The sequence below is a fragment of the Cynoglossus semilaevis genome, chromosome 4, assembly GCF_000523025.1.
Source record: "Cynoglossus semilaevis isolate Cse_v1.0 chromosome 4, Cse_v1.0, whole genome shotgun sequence".
NCBI lineage: Eukaryota > Metazoa > Chordata > Actinopteri > Pleuronectiformes > Cynoglossidae > Cynoglossus > Cynoglossus semilaevis.
The window spans coordinates 11,213,239-11,236,849 of NC_024310.1; the positions used below are offsets into that span (position 1 = coordinate 11,213,239).

Genomic DNA, 23,611 nt, shown 5'->3' on the forward strand with positions numbered 1-23,611 from the left:
TTTTGTTTCAGAGCTGCGTCTGTCAGTGAGCAGATAGTTGAAAAACAAACACCTGCTCATCCTTGTTTGAAAAACATCACACAGGCTCATGTCGACAAACCAAACCAGCGCTTGTGCTTCGGCACCGCCATTTGCGTAAGGCAAAACAATCAAAGCAACCTGAGCTCCATTACTCCACCCGGAATAAATGTTGGCACCGCAATCATTCTCATGTGCTTCTGTGTCTCTGAGATAAAGAAAAGAGAAAACGCAGCGGCTTGAATTACTGAGGAAAGAAACTGAGCTGCAGGATTCCATTACTAGATTTTTATGATTTCATTTGTGTTGCATCTCCTTTCAGAGGTCATCCAAAGAATCTACAATCAGAGTGCAACAAAGACTCCATCACCATGAGAACCTTTGCACAGGGCTAGGTCCAAAGCAAGTAAGCATCGGGGGTGAAACTGCCATTAAATGCTTCTGTAGTTAACAGAAAAGTACCAAAGATAAAGTACTAAACATCTGCTGTTTCTTTTATTGTGCGATGCACGTCAACACAGTTTAGATTTGATAGAAACAGAGAAATGAAATGTAAAAATATTAGCCAGATTATTGTAGCCAGCTACAAGTTAGCAAAACAATTAGCCCACAAATAGCTAAAACGTATTAGCTAACAGCAACAGCGTTACATTAGCCTAAAACGTAGCCCAAAAAGTTTGTTAATTCAACGCCGCGATGCACGTCAACACAGTTTAGATTTAGATTAAATAAGAAAGTGTGCTATAGAATTAAAGCGTAAACAACTGTTAGCTCAAAAGCAGCAATGACATGATAATTTAAGGATTAATGGCGGGAATTTGAAGCATTACCCAGATTATTGTCAAAAATGAGTCTATTAGATCACTTTGCATAAAGAAAGCTAAAAAAAAAATTAAACTTGCTAAATTGTAGCTCATTTTAGTTTATCAGAACTGGCATGGAGCTAAAAGCTAATAAAAAAAGAAGACAAACATTTTCTCTAGCAAATCTCAGCTTTAAATTGAGAGGTTGGTGAAATAAAAGAATATATAGTCTCTATGTTTAGAACAGTGGTGTCAAACATAAAGCCCGCGGACCAAAAACGGCCCGCTCGGAGGTTCAATGCGGCCCGTTTGATGAATGTTAAAAGTTGAAAAAATGCACAAACATTGCACTGTATGTGATGTTTTGTCTACTATTTAATTAAATATACGTATTTTTTCTAATATATATTTGTTCTTAAACCAAGAGGGAAAAACATGGACTTATTGTTATTTATAGGTCATTTTGTTCAGATTGTGACAGTCCAGCCCACTTGACATCTAATCAGACTGTATGTGGCCTATTTTTTTGTTTTGTTTTGTTTTTTTTTAAAGCAGACTAATTGGGCCTGGACTCAAACCCTAGACCTTTTAGTGGAAGAGATAACCTCTTCATCAGCTGCCCCCGTGATGAAGCAGAAACGGTTGTCATTTCCTGGCCGTGCTGTCTGTTGTCTTTGATAGTGTGTGTGCTCAGTGGGTGTGATCCACACCGTCGCTACGTTGCTACATCAGTCCAAACTGGGGTCACTTATCGACGACCATACAGCAGTCTCTTTATTACCACCCGTACATCAGCACACAGAGGAGATGACATCATTCTCACAGGACCATCTCTGTGGTGATGACCTGTACCTGCAGATGCAGCATCACTCGTCCGCCGCGTGCCCCTCCGACTAAAACAATATTTTATTTAATTGAATATGTTCCGTTCATGCAGACGTGAATTGTACGTTATCTCCGCCGTCTAAACTGTAACAACAAAGCAGCAGAGAGTACAGTCGCTGACATTGTCTCCTAATCAATTATCTCGTCTGTCTGACCACACCTATAATTATGTTACAATCACTGGTAACCTTTAAAACAACACTGACAATATTGTGTTGTCAAGTCTAGACACACACACACACAAATGCAAACACACACTGTCCGTAGAAGGAAACGTAATGAAGTCCAATGAGCCGCTTCATTAAAAACACAGTCTCTCACACGACCAATTACTGCCTGAAGGAAGAGCCCTAACGAGGTCAACGCCAGTACAGACCCACGAGCCCCCGCCTGGCTGTAGCTGGAACAGCGGGCGTCCAGCCAGCACCACAGAAATACACAACAAAATGCACTTAAATGGAACACTGTATGGATCAACAATCCCCAACCCCCGGTCCGTGGACCAGTACTGGTCCAGAGGTCATTTGGTACTGGGACACAGTGGAAAAAAATGTACTTCATTTTTACTAACTTACTTCATTCAAAGGAAATCCAGTCATATCCGTTTACTTCCTTACTCTTCTCCATAACTTACCTAATGCGTTTTAAACTTCTGCGGGCCACACAATACGGCTGGGTGGGCCGAATTTGGGCCTTGAGTTTGACACGTGGTTTAGAAGCTTTTTGTTAGAGTTGAGCACAAGCATTACAACAATATAAATATTGTTGAGATTTCTCCAGACCGTCTCGTGGGCCACATGTAGAGACAATCATTTGCGTACACTCCAACTCTATTACATCCAAATAATCTGCATGTTTTGGACAGTTTGAGGGAACTTGACGTGTGTGAAACCCGGCCGACGACCCTTGATGTTCCAGCTTTACTACAAGAACACTAACGGACCGGCCGTTAAGGTGTGGCGGATGAATACGACTGACTAAATAAAATGATACAACGGTATTTTCTAAGTATAATAATAATAAACGTTAAGCCACCGTGTATGCGACTTTGTTAGAAGCGTCTTTTAACTACCGCAAAGAAACGTTCCAAAGACGTTAGCTAGCTCGGGGCTGTCGATTTAGCAGTAATGTATCATGTGCCGTGGTATGGCCGTCTATAATATGACTATTGGTGTCATCTTTCAACTACCGGTTATTTGTCTTCTGTGCGTTGATGATAGTGATCAGCGTCTATCAAGACGCCTCTAATCTGCCTGTGTATAAAGGGCAGTGTAGCTTTGCTTTAGGAGACCGACTCATCAGAGGCTACTGAAGTGTACGATCTGAAACTGGATGGATGGATAATAATAATTCTTTAATTATTATTACTACTTCCAAACAGTTGCTTATTGCCGTTAAATCATATTGTTATCAGTATTATAACATTATTGTTCCAAAACGTACATGAATGGAAGGACTGCTACATGTTCGTGCATGTGTGTTTCTGGTGAAGCCACACTTGTTAGGACAACGCTGTTTTGGTGGAGACCTTTTGCAGGTCCAAGTTGAAAAAAATGATTTGAAATTAGGAACAGAAATGGAGTTAGTACAAAATGTAGCCTGAGATTAGGCATAACATCTGTAATGGTCAGGAGGGACAGCCAGGGAATGCATTACGTCTATAGAAAGTGCTCGCAAAACACAAAAACCAGTGCGTTTGTGTGTCGAATGGGTGTGACCGAGAACGAGACACACACACACAGAGAGAGAGAGAGAGAGAGAGAGAGAGAGCGAGAGAGAGAGGTGGGCGGGGGGAGAGTGAGAAAAAAGAAGAAGGAGGAGGAGGAGGAACAACCCAATAAAACTCTACTCCCTCAGCCCGGGCATTTAAAGCGTGTGCGTTACAGCGGCAGGTTTGAACTCTGTCTGATTAATTCACGCTCAAGTCGAGGCTTTTGTTTTTCTGTAGCGACCGGGAAGAGGAAGACGCCGAGACACTGGAGGTCCACAGGAGTCTGAGACAGACACAGGTCAGTGATTACTGCACTTCACACAGTTTCACGACAGGAGAGGAAGAAAGAATATTTCATAAGCATGAAGAAACTAATATATATATATATATATATATATATATGTAATATTTGTCATTGTTGTTCATATTTGTCCTCCTTGTTTGCCATATGACAATTCAGTTTTCAAATCTAACAGCCCTGCTATATGCTATATATCCAATTAGCATGTTATTATTAGATCACTCCTTGTTTATATTGAGTTATTAAATTGAGGGGAGGATCAGTTCTATGGCGAACAATAATCACAAAGAGAACCGACCATAAACGTAAACACAGCCCTGCCCTACACTAACACTAACACTAACACTAACACTAACACTAACACTAACACTAACACATTTCTAGGAAACAAAGTTTAAAGCCCCTTTTTTTCCTCTTGTAAACTCAAACTCGCAGGCGTGGAATGGGAATCCTACAATCAATACTGAAGTGAATGGATCATGGATCCTTCAATTCGCCGCTGCTTCATCTGCGGTAGTGAGCGATGATGTCAGAAGGTCAGGATTCCCCTTGTCTGGGAAACTCATCGTTAACACGGCACTGAGCTCCACTTCAGCCTCTCAGCGATGTCAGTCATGAACACGAGCGGCGTCTGCAACGGATCCTGTCACAACTTCACCTGCCATGACACCCTCACCGTGGACGAAGCCGGGAAGCCCGTGACCAGCATCGTCATGTTCCTGGCCGGGGTGGTGGGCAACCTGTTGGCCCTCTTTATCCTGGGTGTGCACCAGAAGGAGCATCGCTCCAGATCCTCCGTCTTCTGCATCCTAGTGACCGGCCTGGTGGTCACCGACCTGCTGGGCACCAGCCTCCTCAGCCCGCCGGTGTTCATCTGCTACGCCCGCAACATATCGTTGATAGGCCTGGGCGGCAGTAACCTCTGCGACCTCTTCGGCTTTGCCATGAGCTTCTTCGGCCTGGCTCCCACCCTCATCCTGTGTGCCATGGCTGTGGAGCGCTGCCTGGCCATCAGCCACCCTTATTTTTACTCCGTCCACATTCGCTGCAGCTTCGCCAAAATCACGCTCTTCTGCATTTACCTCTTCTCCTTGGCCTTCTGCCTCCTGCCGTACAGCGGCTACGGCAAATTCCGACAATACTGTCCCGGGACGTGGTGCTTCATCGACATGGACGCCACAGGTGACCAGCAGGCCAACCTGCTGCTGGCCTTCTCGCTGTCCTACTCCTCCCTCATGGCGCTGCTCATCTTCGCGGTGTTCGTGTGCAACGGCTCGGTGATCGTGAGCCTGTGCCAAATGCACCGCAGTCAGCTGATGCGCCGCGGCTCGGTGGCATCTACGGTGAGAAGGAAGAAGACGCGGACCTGGTTCGGTCGGGGAGAAGAGGAGATGGACCACGTGGTGCTGCTGGCTCTGATGACTGTCATCTTCGTGGTCTGCTCACTTCCTCTCACCGTGAGTTCACTTTTCACCCTTTGTTTTTAACACTCGCAGTTTTAGCTGCTGTCTGTCACCTTCATGCCTCATTTACACTGATGCTGATTCATGCCGTATGAATGTGGTAATTACTAATAATGGGTGTAATTGCACATGGACATTAGAGGGCATTGTTTCCACCGTTGCTCTTAAGGAATCTACTGTCTAGGGCGCATTCCGATGTAAATTCATCTGTAATTAAGTCGTGGAGGCATCAGCATCACGGTGACCGATTATGTTGTTGCCGCCGCCGCCGCTGCTGTGGTATGTGTGCGTACGCCTTGTCGCAGCCTGCCCATAATCCTTCGCTTTGCTCTCACTAAAAAAAAAAAAGGCGTGTCTGGAAATGCAGCTCTTCATAACACACACACACACACACACACACACACACAGTGTGTCCTGTATTTCTGTATGTTTGGATACATACTGGTATCTGTCCCAATTTGGGAAGGTGTGTACCAAACCTGACAACCCAGGTGGACTGGTCCTACAGTGCTCCTGTTGGCCTGGGTCCACAGCTTCCTTCACTGCCACAATGAGCATTACCCAGAAGTCTTGGGAGAACTGCAACGGTGCTTTAAAGATCGGGTAATTCAGAGGAAACAGTCAAACCGTGTGCTCACCCAGTGCCTCTGTGGTGAAGACAGTTGACTAATCTGTGGGCTGAGGTATTTGCTCAGAGTTGCGTCTGATGGCAGGCCGGGGAATGCACAGCAGTGACGGTGTAGACCGTGTGTGTGTGTGTGTGTGTTTCCGTACCGGAAAGGTTCATGTTGTTCATTTCACACACTCTTTTGTGCCCCTGTTAGGAAAACTGCCAGTTGATGTGATGCTGATCTGGATCTTCATTTTAGGCTCGTTTTTCCCCCACCTTTTTTGTCAATAATAACTGACTCATGCATTGCCACAGCAGATGTACATGCCCGTGTCGGTGTTGTGCTGTCCCCTGATTGGTCATGAACATGTACATGCTTGTGGTTTCCACAGTCAGAACCGGCAGAAGACGTGGGTCATGAGGACAGACTCCACATGACGTCTTCCACACCGCGTTCACACGGTGTTTGGACACCCTTCTGCTACTTCTTTGTTGTTATCTTATCACGGTGTTTGGACACCCTTCTGCTACTTCTTTGTTGTTATCTTATCACGGTGTTTGCAGCGAGGCTTTACAGTTTTATGTCAGGGCACTAAAATATCACTCGAAGTTGTCTCGAGAGGAAATAAGATCCAGTTGTTTTGATCTCTGTGCCAGGACGTGCTGTGGATTAAAAAAAAAAAGAAAAAAAAAATTATTTTAGTTTTTAATTACGGTGTAGTTTAAGTCACCGTCCCTGACGATTGTGGTCTTTTCTGCATAGTTCCTCGTCTTTTTCTTTTGAACAGTATGTGACGGTGTAATTGATGAAACCGCAGTTATACTTAAGACACACTTAATATAATATATCACTTCTACTGGCTTTCTGGAGCTCCGCCCCTCAGCTGCAGACTATAATCCACACACACACAACAACAACAACAACAAAAACAGTTGAAAAGTCAAAGTGTTTTTCTTTGAGTTTAAACACACACACACACACACACACACACACACACACGGCTCAGTCTCAGAACATCTCACCCACTCCAATGTTGTCTTTCATCAGTGCACGAACAGCGGTGATTTCCGCTCGGTGTTCTTGCGTAAATCCATCTGGGCGCCTGTGAAAACAATCCGACGTGTGTTTCCCATCGTTTCAGTCTAATGTAACTGAATATAATTGGAGAACTGGAGCACCAGGACATGCAGAACGGGGGACAAAACTACTAAATTAATAAAAAACAATTCTGTTGGATTACAGATTATAAAGTAATCTGTAATCTGTAATTAGAGTAAATACGATTTCAGACCAATCACTTGATCAAATTCCCAGCTAAACCTGCCAAATTAACGCCTCCTCCCCCCCATCCTTGTCCACACACGTCCAGCTGAAGGCAGTTTGTAGTACGCATGGTAAACACATTTTTAAACACAGGATGATGACATCCTCAATAATCTCCCCCTCAGGGTCCTGCATCGTGCTGCGCTAGCAAAAAGACAACAGTAATAGTAATTGGTTTGTAAATTGTTCGGTGTTTTACTGGTCTGGTTGACCTAGAGCGGAGGTTGGGCTAGTGTCCACGTCCTCAGAGGACGACTTTAATTGTGTGTGTATAAACAAGCAGTCACAAGTAGATAAAATAAAAGAGGATCTCAGTCTTTGGATTCAAAACAAAAGTTTTCATTTTCATCCCTTCATATCGGGGGCCACATCAGCATTACAGTTCCCTTGAAGGGCCGGTTGTAAATGAAAGACTATAGATCAGGGGTCCCCAATCCCTGGTCCGTGGACCAGTACCAGTCCATAGGTCATTTGGTACCGGGCTTTACTTTCTTTATATATAAGATAAAAGATGTTTTATTTTGAAATTTGAATGATCCTTCAATGCTCAAGACCTTGATACCGGTCTGTAGTAACAGGTGGTACTGGCTGACCAGTCCTTGGAACGAAAGGTCAAGGAACGCTGCTATAGATGGAACTACTCCATAACAGACTAATACATGTTTCTGCAATTGATTAAAAACTTTTAATTTCTCAGGGTAAGAAACTCTGCTGCATGGACTTTACTAAATGCTTTTTAAGCCACACAAAACGGCTTGGTGGGCCGCATTGGGCCCCCGGGCCTTGAGTTTGACACGTATGCACTACAGTGTGTGTTAGGTTTGGCTAGTGTATTCACCAGGTGTGGAGCTTGGTGACATGGCCTCGAATTCATTCCGTCGCTTGGTTGATTTGGAAGTACAGTCTGTTATTGTGTTTACCGATTGGTGAAGGTCAAAGGTCAAAGGCATGACATTTCCTCAAATTTAAAATAATAATAATAAAAAAATTACCCATATTCACATCTATCCCCTGTTCCTCGTCAGTTATGAAAATCTGGCATCTAAAACATGACTCAGCGGTAGATCCTCAGTGAAAGGTTTGTGCACATGGGAAATGCCCAAAGACTGACAGGGATGACTGGAAAGGGGTATGTTTTTTTTTGGTTTTGTTTTTTTTAAATCATGCGGGGAAACTGATCGGCTCTCATTATTTGCCCTGCAGCCACACATTAGTCGACAAAGGGGGAATTTCTGTGTTTTATTTTTACTCACATTCTGAAAAACAAGTCAATGAAATGGTCCCTCGCTGACCCTTCATCCCTGTTATGACTCAGTCTCTTCGCTTGCGCTTCTATGTAATTGAACGACTGTCAACCACAGTTTGCTCCACTTTTTCTAGTTAATATATAAAATATTGACTTCATAAATACTCCTTATATTTGCCGTTGAACTGCATTAAACAGCTGCAGGGCTGCACTGGCTTCGGCTGTTAGCTTTTTTTTTTTTTTTTCTTACTCTGTTACTCTGTACTTTACTACCCCATCCTGTTTTGGGATTAAACAGTGCTAGCCTGTGCCAGCTCTTGTTGACCTAACAGAATCTTGTGCAAGGTGACAGCTGTCAGATAAGGAGCCATTAAGCAGTAGAACTTGTGTGATGAGTGGTGTCAGTGGTCTGTTAGTGACAATTGACTGACAAAAGTACCATATGGAAAACAGTGGCTCATTAAAACACTGTGTACAGAGCAACAGTACTGCAGCAGTACGCCCATTCAATCTTGTTAAAATGTATATATAATAAAGGACGGAGCTACCTCCATAGGCGACGTGTATTAGCTAAAAAAGTTGTTATCTTTATAACACTGACTTCCTGTCGTGCTGAGTCACGTTCCGAACCGGAGAAGCTACTTCTACTTCTATGGCTTTACTGTCAAACCACAAGTGACGACAGACAGAGTTTGTCCTGTTTTCATTAATGGTCTATCGTTTTCTCACGTTTTATGGTCATATATATAAATATAGACACGTTGTTGATGTTTCAATCTGGTTTACGAAGCCTCGGAGAGTCTGGATTTTGATTACAGCTTGATGAAAAGTTCCATCCATCCATCCAAAGAGTGCGTGGGGAGAGGGGCAGGGGGGCACGGACCAATCCCAGCAGACATGTCGACATTGTCTTCCTGATGATTCATTATTTCAAATTTAGTTGGAGTGTGACAGCCGTCTTCACTCGAACTAACGGGAAAAAAGGGAAGTTGCTTTTATTCCTGTTTTGTGCAATACGGCCCAAACGTCACGCATTTGATAGGAGCTACAACCTGCCACCTACTGGCAGGTGGAAAAACTGTTGTTTGATTGATAAATCAATTTGGTCTCCATAGTGGTAGAATGTACAGTTGAGCAACATGACAACATTATTGCCTTTTACTAATGTAGTGTTACTGTTCCTCATGTCGTTTTTAGTCGAAAAAAGATGACGGTCAAAATAAGGTTCCAGTTGTCCAGAGAAGACTCTGAACAGAACTGAGGAGACACACTGTTCCTTCGCTTCATGTGTTGATCGCATTTGAATGGGTCGTCAGGGTCGTCAGGGTCGTCGGCCTCAGGCCTCTCCTCATTAGGTCTTTATTTGCTTTCTGCCCGCCTTGTCTTGAGTGATCAAAGATGCGTCCTGCAGGGAGGACTCGGCCTTTGGAGGGAAAGTGCGACAGACGTCAATAGTCCTGCTTCGTGCTGTTCCCACGAGGACAGCAGAAACGGACTGGAACACACACGTTGTTCGTCAATACGCGGATCGATGACAGCGCCGACGTCATCGCAGTCATTTACTAAAGTGATGGTGCCCTTTGTGCCCCAACGGTACTCGTAGTGAGTAGAGAGACTACAAGGGTCGCAGGTCACAGCACAAAGCCTTGGGAGATAAGGAGGGGGGGGTGAAGGGGGACAGGAAACTCCAATGAAATTATTTTAGAATCCGGTTATGGGGCAGATGGAGTAGTTTGGTGGCCCGAATTCGGGGCTGCGGGCCACTAGTTGATGATCACTGATATAGAGCGTCACCCATTTCTCTCTAACTTAACACCGACCGTTAGTTATGTCTAATGCAGTGGAAACTCCGATCACCACCGAACCCTTCGGGGGGTGGCGTGTCATCACGAATCATATGAGTGTGTCTTGTCCTCCGCCGTACCCCTGAGACTGACTCACCGAACCCCTGGGGTTCGATCGGACCCAGGTTAAGAACCACTGGTCTGATGGAATGTCCTGGAACATTACATGTGCGTCAGCAGAAATAAAGTAGTAATGTCTGTCCAGTAAAATTAAAGAACAAAAAAAAAAAAACCCCACATTTCTACTTCCTTGAAGTAGAATTCGAGATATTCCGTAAGGGAATTGGACTTGGTTTTATAAATGGACTGAATGTTACCCTGAAGACTATTTGTCTTCAGGGTAGAGTGTTCCCACCATAGAAGGTCACATCAAGGGTCTCCAGTAGAGGACACGACACTGTGTCTCTCATGTGGTCATGCACAGTAGCCTAGAGCAGTCGTCACCAAACGTTTTTGTACTAAGGACCAGTATCCCCAGTGTTACTGTGGACCGGTGATACCTCAACATTGTTGAAGGATCGTTAAGTTTTCAAAATAAAACATCTTTCAGACTTTATTCTGTTAGTATCAGAGTCTGAATGAGCTTTTATTTTGAAACATTGCCAGATTATCTCAAGGGATATGACCAGATTCTTTTGGAATGAAGGAATTTACTAAAACTGAAGTATGTTTTTTCCATGTGGCCTGATCCCAAACGACCTACGGCAGGGGTCACCAACGTGGTGCCCGGGGTCACCTGGTAGCCCCCGAGGCCTACCTAAGGTGCTCGCGGGGTGTGTTCTAAAAATCAAACTAGTCAACAAGAGGGTTAAAAACTGTACTGTTACACAACCGGGGGTTGGGGTCCTCTGGTGTAGAGGGAAGTTATAAAAGAGGGTCAGGATTTTTGTGCATTATCTGGACCCACCTGTAGAGGGCATTGAGGGGGTAGTACAGTAGAGAACTTGCCCTAAACTTGGTTTGTTTTCCCTTCTGTTCGGTGAGGATGGCTGACGGCCTTCCATCAACTGCTTTGACCAGCAGCTGGCTCTTCTGTGTCTGCTCGGCCCGTGAGTGTGTGAGTTTTTCCCACAGTGCTCTCTGTTTTCTCCCACAGTCCAATCTGACTGCAGACGGCAGGGAGTGAGTGTGAGTGTGAGTGAGTGTTTGTCTCAGCGTCTCTGAGTGGTGAAGTGTCCAGCTCACCTGATGACTAATGAAATGATGCTAAAAAAAACAAAAAAACTAAAGTCTGGATCTGTGTGACTGGTCTTTGACTGTGCAGTGGAACAAATCTGCAGCCTGAAAACCGTCTCCTGCCTCTCACTTTGTTGAGCCGGTGCCACGGACAATCAAGGCTATCCTTTCTTCTCCTTCCTTCATTGACTTTGATAATAACAACAACAGCATGAAAACTTCTTCTAGTGGAATCCTGTTCTCACAGCAATCGTGCCCAGATGTTTGGAATGGGCAGCCGAACGGTTTAACAAGCAAATAAATGCCAAACAAAATGTTTGTTCCAGTAAGAGAATCGAACCTACAAAATGACCCGGTGTGTGTTCACAGTTGGTTTCCATGACTCACAGCAGCGGTAGTGCGGTTTTAATAACAGAAGATTTCAACCAGCCTCCGTCGTCTGGGTTGTTTTACTAAAGTGAAGGAGAACCGTCGTGTGTTATTCTTCCTCTTTATCATATTTTTTTTTTCATTTTTGTTCCAATTTTATTCTGACAGTGGTCTGATCTGCTCTTCTTTCCTCTCCATTTGTTGTTTTGTTCACTAGTGGTGTATGTCACAATGACAAGACGTTCACTTTCCTTTCTTTGTGCACCTGCACGTTTCAGCATCGCGGCGTAGACGTACGACAGAAACCTGTTTTTGAATATTAAATTAAATATCAGCTGCCTGTCTGGGATGATCATGTCTACAGGTATGATCGGCACATCAGTCTTCGTTTTCGTGTTTGTTAGTTTCCGAGCAATTCCGTCTGGAGCCTGGAGTTAAAACGGTGGTTGGTAGTCATCACACTCCAGGCATCTGCAGAATTCTGGTTCACACCCAGAGCAATTACTGTTATTGACCAATTAGGCCTTATCTAATTACTTCTAGGTGTTTTTTTTTTCAACTAGAATGAATGCTTGCGACATCCAGCATCCGGCAAAGTTCTCAAAAGCCATATTTAAAAAAAAAAGAAAATCAAATGCAAAAAGCTAACCTCAACAGCATCGTGGTTTCTCCTGCAGACAGCGTATTGTGTCTCAGGAAAAACTGGGGGACAACAAACCAATTCCCAAACCACTGACCAAGGTAGGAAAGGCGGATGAGTGTCAGGAAGAAAGAACAGCAAGTGTCTGTGTCCCACTAACAAGGACATGGCATCCAGCCTCAGGGCTCAGCCTAGCACCTCCTCAGTCTGACAGGCCGAGCCGAAGGAAAACCACAGTCAACTGAGAACACATGTATGTGTTGATGTATGACGTGACAAAGAGCTGGAGGCAAATTAGTCTTCTGTTTGAAGACACACACAACCCTGTTTTCCATTTCTTGAAACTTGGAAACTTTAGGAAGCGTTTAATGCAGCGCCCTGAAGACAGACTCCAGATGAGATCCATCTTCAAAACAAATCAAACACTAAAACAAATGCCGTCGTTTTCCCAGCAGGCCTAGAGGTTTTCATAGCCTTCCCAGTATGAAGTGTCTGGTGAATCCATCAAGAGGTAAAATTAAAAAAATATGCCGATAGAATGACAGTAATCCAAGCCGTTCCGTGACACGCTTCCCAGTTTGAACTCGATCCTGATTAGATCAGTGTGGACTCGCAGGATAATTTCCCCAAATCCAGATAAAAGGCTTCGCTGGAATCCACACAGTACTTGTCAGAGGTGATGTTGGTGGAGTTCTTCGTCAGCGTTGTGATTTCAGGATTGTGTAAATGAAAAGCCTTTCCCCCCAATCAACTGTGCAGTTTATTTTCTTTCAATTTCACTCACTCAAATTAGGAATTTTTTAAGGAAGTTTTTCAGTGAATAAAAGCGAATCAGGATGCAATTGAATAAACAAATGGATGGAAGTGAATGTTCAGTAGGATGTCAGCCACAGTGCATGGAAAAATACAAACCAGGTTATGAAGAAATACAGTACGGCAGCAGTGGCAATGGCCAAACCCTGTAACTCAGCTGGTATTGTTAGCAGTGAGCAGAACCAATGTCCCAATCAGAATGATGGAAACTTCCTAACAGAAATGATAGGACAGTGGACCCTGATGTTATTGATGATGGATGAATGGACGGATGGACGGATGGATGGATGATTGGAGGGATGGATGAATGATTGGATGGATGAATGGATGATTAGATGGATGCATAGATGATGAATAGATGGAGTGATGGTTGGAGGGACAGATGGATGGATGCATAGATAGATGGATGATGGATTGATGGTTGGATGATGCATAGATGGATGGATGGATGAATATATGATGAATGGATGGATGTTTGGATGGACGTTTGGATGAATGGATGAATGAATAGATGGATGGATGGGTGATTGGATAGATGGATGGTTGGATGGATGGACTTCACTCATCTCAAACTCAAACTACTTTAGTGTTGACTGTAGAAGACCTTTATTATACATCCAGTGAACTATCAAAAGGACATACAATAGTATATTTTGTTTGTTCATTTTTTATTGTAAATGGTTCTGTTCTACAAAATAAACATAACAAACAATAATGTTAGACAAGAATTTGGTTTTTATTCCATTTTCTTTTTAGTGTGCAGCCCCCAATGTCCATCCAGAAAAAGAAATATAGTTGGTGACCCCTGCTGTAGATGCTGCAGCTGACAGTCAGCATCCATTTCTTATACACAGTCTATGAAGGTCACCATCAACTGTTTGAGTCTTCTTTCTTTCCATGTTGTGTGTTTTTGTTTCTCGCTAGCCGTGTGTTAGCCCTTATGTACCGTCGACGTTTGGGAAGATGACCTTTCTGCAGTGAGGTGTTAGATGAACCTGGACGTAACAGGAGCGCTGTTTTGCTGACGTCCTAATCATAACACTGTGACGAGACAACAGGCAGCCTTGTCTCCCAAACTATTGTGCTGCAGGCGCTGCGGAGGGGGCCGGGGGGGTTGATGCCATCATTAGCTTTCATCCAGTTTTCCATTGATGAAAGCCGATGCTCTTCCATCAGCCGCTGGCTTTGTGGGGCTGAACAATAAAGACTCCCTGCTCGAGCGAAGGGACACGTTATCTGGCAGTAAACATACACTCGTACAGTACGTATATATGTGCACGCATTAGCTCTTGTTTCAGGCGGCACAAAGCCGCAGGGTCTTGGCTATTTTTATCCTTCGTTTTCATCATGGTGGGATGTCATTCAGGTCTTCATTACTCGGTGTAGGGAGAAGGCGGACGGCCGATCGACAGAGGCCTTCAAGATAATGAAGTATTGGATATTTGATTATATAGTAGAAGTGTGTGGGGTCACGAGGAGCACGGCCTCAGGCTTGTTTTTCAAAGTTTTCGAAGAGTGATTTTTAAGCATCGTCCCAAAGAAAGATTAGAAGATAATAATGACGGGATGAAGGTGGGGATCATCCTCAAATAATACTTTATACTTTATACTGAATACTATAGTTTTTTTTTTTAATTGTACAATAAGCGTCGAAGAATATGTTTTAGTAGTCACCCTAAGTAAGTTTGTACTGTATTGATCCCATATTTGGGAAATTGTTAGCTGCCCCTAGCAAGCACCAAGCACGTGGTTCCTCAGGGAATTGAACCCAGGACTCTCTGCTTCCGAAGCCGACGAAAAATTAAAAAGACATTTCCATGCTCCGATCATTTTGTCGCAGCTGTTTACAAAAATAATAATCAAAACTTCCGAAAAGGAAGTGGACTAGATTTAGATGAGAGAGAGAGAGAGACAGAGAGAGACAGAGAGACAGAGAGAGAGAGAGAAAAGGGTGTCGAGTGGAAAATGGAGCTCAGTTGAACACTCGTAACTAGATGGTTCCTCATGTCACAGAGTAGAATCTTGCGAAAGTTGCTTACTCGTAACTTGGAAAACTCGTATTCCGGGGAGCCCCGCTGTTATTGGATACGCCTTAATTGGGTTCAGCTGTTGTTTCATGATTTAACAGGATCCACTTAGTGCAGGGGTGTCAAACATATGGCCTGGGGTTTTAACCCGGCCCGTTGATGGATTTGGAATTTTTTTTTTTTTTTTACAATTTTTTTTCAATAAATGCATGGGGAAAAAAGCATGAAAAATTGTTATTTATATGTAGCCCATCTCGTAGCTAATGCTGTGTTCTGTTTGTAGCATCACAGCAGAGTCAAAGTCAAGAAATGTCCTGAAAATGGTGAAGAAAAATAGAAGAAGTGCAGTTTTTAAGTCATTTTCAAACTTAGCCCATCATTAGCGTGTATTCAGAGTATATTTTGATGAAAAGTGAATTCTCTTTCGGCTAACTTTCATACACCACACCCTGTGTTCTATATAAATTAGGTGTGTCCCAAGAGGTCCGGGCAGCAGAAAGGCACTTCCTGTTTTTTTTTTTTGTGTTTTTTTGTATATTTAGTCATATTAGTTATGATAACATTGCACTGCTGATAAAAACAGTTGTTGAAATGAAGAGAAAAGAATTTCAACAGAACAGATATCACCAGTCACCTCCTTAAGGTGTCATTACATCACTTTTTAAATTTTCTTTTCATGATGAATGTGTTCTCAGTGAAGATGAAAAGCAGAAACGTCTTACACCAGATGCCTGCAGAAGTACTTTGTACTGCGGTTTTTGCAACTGATCCCTTTCATTTTTTTTTTCACAATTTGAAATTCAATATCTAACACATTTCAGAATAATAAGAGTCGCAACTTATCATCGTTTTAACTGTGAGTGCGAAATTGCCCATATTTCTTTTTCTTTACATTTTAAACCAGATGTGTCAAACATACGGCCCGCGGGCCAAACGGCCCACTAGGGTGTTCAATACGGACCATACGGAAATTTAAAAATTGAAAAAAAAAACACGTCATGTTTAGGACATTATTTATAAAAATAAGTATTTCATTAAATATCAATAAATAATAATAATAAATATCTAATATACTTGTACTTATTTATATGAAAAAAAGGGGTAAAAACATCCCTGACTTTTTACCTGTACTTCTGTGTTCCATTGTTCCAGTCGGTGTACTAAGGAGCCCACTCTTCTCCTGCCCGATAAAACCTGACACCTCGATATTTTTACAGCCTGCATTTAATAGTCTGTTTTTATTGGTGGAATAATAAAAGCTTATCGATCTTGGTAAAATGGCCTCAGCGGTGGAGCCATTGTTTCTTCCCGGGGATGAAGAGCCAATATTCCACCGTAAATCAGCCTCTGATATCAATATCCGCCTCCAGACACTGATGTGTGATTAATGAAAGTCAACCCTCAGTTCACTCAGCAGCAGCTGGTGACCAGTTGGCGTTACCTTCGAATATGTCACCGCCATTGGATGCTTCTATTTTAAGAATGCTTTTAAAAAACAAGAAACCTTAGGAAGTACAAAACACGTTAATTGTGTGAATTAAAGCCACATGAAGAAAGTGAAGAAACAAAACAAGCTGCCTCCTGGTTACACCAGAAATATGAGATAAAAAAAGAAAAAAAAAATTGACAGATGTTTGAGTTGCATTCAAAAACCGACTGCTGGTAGCATTGTGCTACACCTCCAAAATATAATAATAATAATAAATATAATAATTTACTGGTAAAGTAAATGTGTTTATTTTCAAAATATTTCTATTAACGTGTATTTTGCAATATTTAAAATTTCATTAAAAAAATGTGCTGAAGATAAAAATTTAGATATAAAATTGTGCTGTTACTTCATGGCAACTAAACACTCCATGACCTACAGCAGAGATGTCAAACCTGCGGCCCGTGGGCCAAAGCTGGCCCGCTAGGTCGTTTTATCCGGCCCGCTTGATAAAAATTTTTGAAATAAAGAAATTACACAAACAAGTATTATTCATTAAATATTAATAAATAGTAATAAATATCTAATATACTTGAACTTCTTTGCATGAAAACAAAGGGGAAAATCATGGACTTATTGTTATTTATAGTCGATTAGGTTATGATTGTACTGGTGTATGCGGCCCGTGAACCAAACTGAGGTCGACACCCCTGACCTACAGTGTCTTCAGTTCCTCTTTACTGCAGAGGTGAGGTTCATCTATTAGTTGTAGCACGTCTTTCACCTGCTGGTGTTTTACAAACCGAGATTCCTGTTTTTCTTCTCTCTGCTGTTTGATCTCATTCACGGGTATTTTTCTTTAGCACGTGACAGAAAGCGGGGACAAAAGGAGGATTTAACGGCTTTGAATCGCTAGTGAGCAAAGTCAATACTCTGTCCATGTTTAAATACGTGCGTTATTCAGTTGTGATTACTCATATTGTAGTGTGATTTCTATGATTCCTCTGGGGTTTTTTCATACCATTTTTAATATTTTTCACTTTGAGATTATATTTAATGAACTTAATCATTTGTAGTTTGACTCCTGAACTCAGTGTCATCGCATCACTTTTACCTCAGGTTTGTTTTCTTTTCATGATGAATGTGTTCTCAGTGAAGATGAAAAGCAGAAACGTCTTACACCAGATGCCTGCAGAAGTACTTTGTACTGCGTTTTTTGCAACTGATCCCTTATCATCATTTTTTTTTAAACTGTGAGTGCTAAATTGCCCATGTTGTTTTTTCTTTACATTTTAAACCAGATGTGTCAAACATACGGCCCGTGGGCCAAAAGCGGCCCGCTAGGGTGTTCAATGCGGACCATACGGAAAATTAAAAATTGAAAAAAAAAAAAACACTTCATGTTTAGGATATTTTAATAAAAATAAGTATTTCATTAAATATCAACAAATAATAATAAAAATCTAATATACTTGTACTACTTTATATGAAAATAAAGGGACATTGACATTGAAGAGAAAGAGAAATTCAAATATTTGGAGACATTTATGAAAAATAACATGGAATAAAATATCATTGTTTTCAGCGATGTTTTCACACAGACAAAAGTGTTAGTTTCCACAGTTTCCACTCGGGACACCACATGTAGTCACCTGATATGAAAGCTGTGAAAATGTCCTTCGCGTTGGTTTCATTTAGTTAAATCCTCCAAAAATGTCAAATGTAAAAAAAAAAAGCTAAATCTTAACCTATTGCTAACTGTTGCTAATCACCATTCCTGTAGCTCTGTTTTCTTCACTTGCAGGGGGCGCATTAATAAGGGTGACAATCACCATTGGCAGCTCTATCATTCAGAATGAAAAACCGTTCCAAATAGGTCACATCGGATCAGAAATTATAGGTTGGACTATTTGGTTAACACTGTTTCTATTGTTCGTGGATTCTGTTTTTTAAACAGCAGTGATTGATAGAGTTGTCGCAACAATTACTTCACGTAATATAGCTTACATTCCATGGTTTCCCTAAACCCCAGAGTACGGAAGATGGAGGTTTAATCGCTCCGGATCACTCTGGTTGACTGTTTGATCCCAAAACCTTAAGCAGTAGAAAATAAATATTTGAATATTATATTTTTCAATGGATTATTCTTGTTTTTTGTTTCAAGTCTTTTGAAAGTCTTTTGGGTTTGTGGCTGTTATACCGCAGCGCTGTGACACTTTCCTCCCTCAACATAACTTTCCACATTTCAGTAGTCATATCAGATCTGCAAGGTAGAGCGCAGTTCTGTTTCCACTGCGTTGTGAAACCTTCACACTGTTGCAATCGCATGCTGCTGCATTCGGTTCCCGAAAGATCTTCACACGTATGATGCCATAAACACTGCAGTTAGCGATCTCGCATCAGTGTTAGCAACTGTCTCACCCGTCAATTTCCTCCACATTCTTCCACTCCCGGCCGATCTTTCAAACTGAGAACTGAACGCCACTGTTAACGCGTCGGTGTGGACGCGTAGGTGGCGCACAGCGAAAAACAACAACATACGTTTCTGACTTTAAACCTCACCACCAGCGTCTGCAGATTTATGACCTCATAAACCATAAACGCTTATGACGCTCGTGCACCAGACAACGGCTACGCTTCAAACAGAATGTGAGTGAGGCCCAATGTGGTCATCATCCGACGCTGGCCGCGGCCCCACTAGGGGGCATGGGACAGGGTTAGCGTTAGAGGGATGACAAGACCATCAGCAACACCGAGAAACATGTGAATCATTAGGACGGCGTGAGTTGAGCAGACGGTGGTTGATCTCAGGGTGAGAGGAAAACATTCCACTTCAACTCAGATCCGTTCTAAAGAAACAGTGATGTGTTTCTTAGTCAAATCCCAACACTTGACTTTCACAGTCTGCAGCACGCTTGACTCATTGCTGAAACAATCATAACTGGCTCACCATTCGTCCTGTTCTATGGCTTAGAGGGGTGTTCATGCCGTTCTGTCAACATGAGTCAACAAATTCATCAAGTACTGGACTGGTGTTCTGGTCTCTGATTGCTCTCGCATGCAAATGTAACTAATGTTTTCCTCTAATTTCCACGGAATTCCATCTGTAGGTCTTGTTGGGTTTTTTTTTTTTTTTTGGCTGTGACATGTCTTCAAACTGAACTCATTTTGATAAGATCAACGCGACAGAGGGCCCAGTGCGATTCCATGGTCCACATTCAGAGAATGCTCACTGAATTTTACGAACGGGGGAAACATGGAAAATAATAGAGCGATGGGAAGGATAGCTGCTCCCAGGGAAGAGTTGTTCTAAAAAAAGGCTCCAGTGTAATTATCATGTGACATGTGGGAGCTCAGTTTGTGGGTTTGACCTATTGTCGTATTTATAACATTAAATAAATGTTTATTTTTGGGTGACAAATGAAATGTAAATCCGATGATTTTGATTCTGATTTTTTATGGTTTTATTGGATTGTTTTGAAGGTTTTTATTTGTTTACATTAGTAAGGTTGCACCCTTGCTGCCGATAGTTCCATCGGTCGTATTGTGATCACTGACAGCACGGTGGTGTGATCTCTTCAAATGTTCTCTCTTGAAAGTGCTAATAGCAGCTGTCAGGTGGTAAATTTCCAAAAAAGTAACGTTGAAATCCGATGGCGAAAAGCATCGCGCTACTGGTTTTGGATCCTTTCTGTGTGGAGTTCGTACGTTCTTCTTTAGTGGAAGATGAAAAGTCGTTTGTCTAAAAATGTGGCCCTGGCCTCAGAAAAAAAGTTAGCAGAAAATGAACGAAATCATCTCTGTTCCTTCTGATTGGTCGGTGTCTCCATTAAAAATCTGCGCGATGTCGAGCACTTTTCTACGTTAATACAACTAAGCTGGGGTTACGGCTGTTCGACTCGACCAGTGTTGCTGTCCTGGTGAACGAGCGCATGAGGCTGAAGTGATTGGTTCAGGAAAATGAATCTTACTGGACGTCAACCAATCGAACGCTCGTTTGCTGATTGAGGCAGCAGCTGCTCAACACCAGCAACACTCAACCCCGTTATCCAAATGAGTGTCGGCCCCGGTGAAGGATGTCACCGACTTAACAATGGATGACATCAATCTAAATCAACAAGCACAGGTGCGTTTGTAATTACTCATCAGGACTGACCTGTTCCCCTGTGCTCGACGCTAATTCGGGCTCGGAGAATACAAAAGCGACGGGCGTGTCTGGTGTTCCTGGTTCAGCCGTGGTGTGGGGACATTTTGTACAAGTCCTCACTGAGCAACGGGGCACATTTAGTTTGGAGATGGGACGGAGATGTGGGTCAGGTTGAGTGTCTGGTCCTCAGCTGAGACTCTGTAACCATGGCAACAACTCCAGGACCAGGAGCTGCTGTAGTTAGCCTGTGTCTGTGTCTTCAGGGCCAAACAACAGAGCAGAAACACATACAAAGGTCGTCTCTGTTTCAGATCAGTCATAGCGGTGTCGTTCTAGGAAGTGTTATGAAACTAAAGCCTCTCTCTCTCTGTGTGTGTGTGTGTGTGTGTGTGTGCGTGTGCGCCAACAGTCATCATTCCTTCCTGTTGTCTAGAGAGCCGTTGACATGCTAATGGTTTTGACCCAGTCTGCGATGTGTGTCGTTGAGTTTGCTGAACAGTTTGAGATTTTCAGGAATCTTATTCCACGCTGCTCTGTTTGGCACCGTTACTGTAGTACAACTGCACAAACATGGGTTGGTTTTTAAGTCCAAAACCAACACGGTGTTCAGGGTGGTAGCTGGAACCTGGCAGCTTCACTTCCTCAAACACACACACACACACACACACACACACACACAGAGTACAGCTACTCAGTCACATTATTGTCATTGCACAATTTTCTCTCCTCAAAACTATTCTTTTCTAGTTTTTACAGTAATATGTTATTGCTGCACCAGCTGTTATCATTCAAGCATTAGAACTGATAATACATCTTTTTTTAGGCTTTTTTTCTGTGCTGGTGATACGTCTTTTTTTTTACACTAAAAACATGTGAAATACTGTATGTGTATCAATGGAGAGGCTACACACAACAACACACCTTCAGGTACTAGCAGTTAGCCCATGTGTTCAATATATGTTAGCATCATGTCCATACCAGCTGAATTCCACAAGTTAGCACACGGCTTTAGTATGAACTAAATCTAAGCTGACAGTTTAAGACTTCACCGTCTTCAATCGTAGCCCGCGCTGCTTCATGTAAATCTCAATCTAAGTCACGTAACTGACAAATGCGCGTGGCCGGTTAACTGACGCCTCGGAAGTCAGTGAGGAGTAATTGATTTGATCTGCCCGGGCGATGAATGGGAAGCACGTCACGCCGTTTCCTCTGATGTAATTTGAGGAGGCTGACTGGTGTTGCAGGTGAGTGTTGTTGAAAAGGCACTGAGCTGAAACTGACCAGGCATGTGCAAACTAAGGCCCGGGGGCCCGGATGTGGCCCGTTTAGCTTTTTAATCCGGCCCGCCAAACTTTTCAAATTATATAATTTATTTATATTGTCATTATACTTCTGCTTTTTCCCTGCAATACATACGTTTCCCCAATAGATGGCGTAGAAAATGCTACGCATTTTAGCATTTTAGCCTTTATGCATGACTTTTACATGTCATTTATCTTAGTTGACACGGACGCTCCATCTATCTGCTTCGGACCTAGCGTGGCCCGCGAGTCTAAAGGTTAGCCCACGTCTGAGCTAGACTGTAGAAAAAGAACAGAACAGCATAAGAAACTTGTCACTGCCATTTGTCTTCTTCATGGAACTGACAGGACAAACAGAAGCAGTGGCTGAACTTTTAACTTACCCCAGTTATGTTTTTTTTTTTTTTTTTTCTTGGGCCACACACCACATCCTTGATGGAGCAATACAAGCATACAATCTGCAACCTTTAAACACTCAGCTACTGGCTTCTTATATGAGCATTAATAGTTGAGCATGGTACAAATATTTGTATTAGAGCAGGGGTCGGCGACCTTTTCAGCAGAGAGAGCCAAAAAAGTCACATATTTAGCCATACTTTGTTTTTTTACTTAGTACAATAAATGTGTGAATTTTTAAGTATAATATGTTTCTGTAGTATTAAAAAAGGGAATTAAAGTTATTTTTAAAAATGATTAACGTTGTTATACTATCCATACATAAAATACTTCTTACCATTAATGCGACTTCTGGTGCTGGGCAAAAAACTGAATGTACGGATTAAAATGTGTAACAGTTATAAACATATGGTTCCATTTGCCATACAACAGAGTTTAATACATAGCACGTAAGAAAAACCTTAATTTGTCATTAAATGCAACACCCCTGCTGATTAGAGTCGTGAACCCCGGGAACATTATCATTAACTGTACTGTTATTTACTTCATATTTTCAGAGTCAGACCTCTGTGTGTGTTGCTCCAAAATGGACTGACTTTGTTTTCACTTTTTAAGCCAGAAATAAAAGATGACGATTTTACCGCAATTATTTAACACAACGCAAAGAGAGTACGCTGTCGCTGTAAATATTTTTTTTCAAATATTATTTTAACACTATGGTCCCTGTATTGGCATACTTGAATATCAGCAAAATGATGTATTACTTATTGTGCTAAAATCTATCTGAGAGCTAGATTATCAGTTATCAAAAGAGCCACGTCTGGCTCGCGAGCCATAGGTTCCCGACCCCTGTATTAGAGTATCATTCATTTGTATGACTGACTGATGGATGGCCGAGGTGTCTCACAGCGAGCCACCCACACTGAGTAACTCGGCCCACACCACCAATCACACCTGTGCCAGGACCCACCGCTTGCTTTGCGTGTAGGCGACTGCTCAACCGCTATCATGCAAATGCTCGTACTCAATGAATACACTGTGTGAAAAGTTTAGACACCGGCAGCAACATGGGAGAGACAGTCAGTGAGGCTGCACAGCTGGAGTTAGC

General features: G+C 42.5%; 1 protein-coding gene across 1 annotated transcript in view; it reads left to right on the forward strand.

Moving 5' to 3' along the window:
* The window catches only part of ptgir (prostaglandin I2 receptor), a 40,262-nt gene that overhangs the window by 6,168 nt on the left and 10,483 nt on the right, over positions 1-23,611 (forward strand). The window contains exons 2-4 of the mRNA XM_017032287.2: positions 341-424; positions 3,655-3,715; positions 4,154-5,175. Of these exons, the coding sequence (XP_016887776.1) occupies positions 4,324-5,175 (852 nt within the window). The 5' untranslated portion in view covers positions 341-424; positions 3,655-3,715; positions 4,154-4,323. The remainder of the gene's footprint in view (positions 1-340; positions 425-3,654; positions 3,716-4,153; positions 5,176-23,611) is intronic.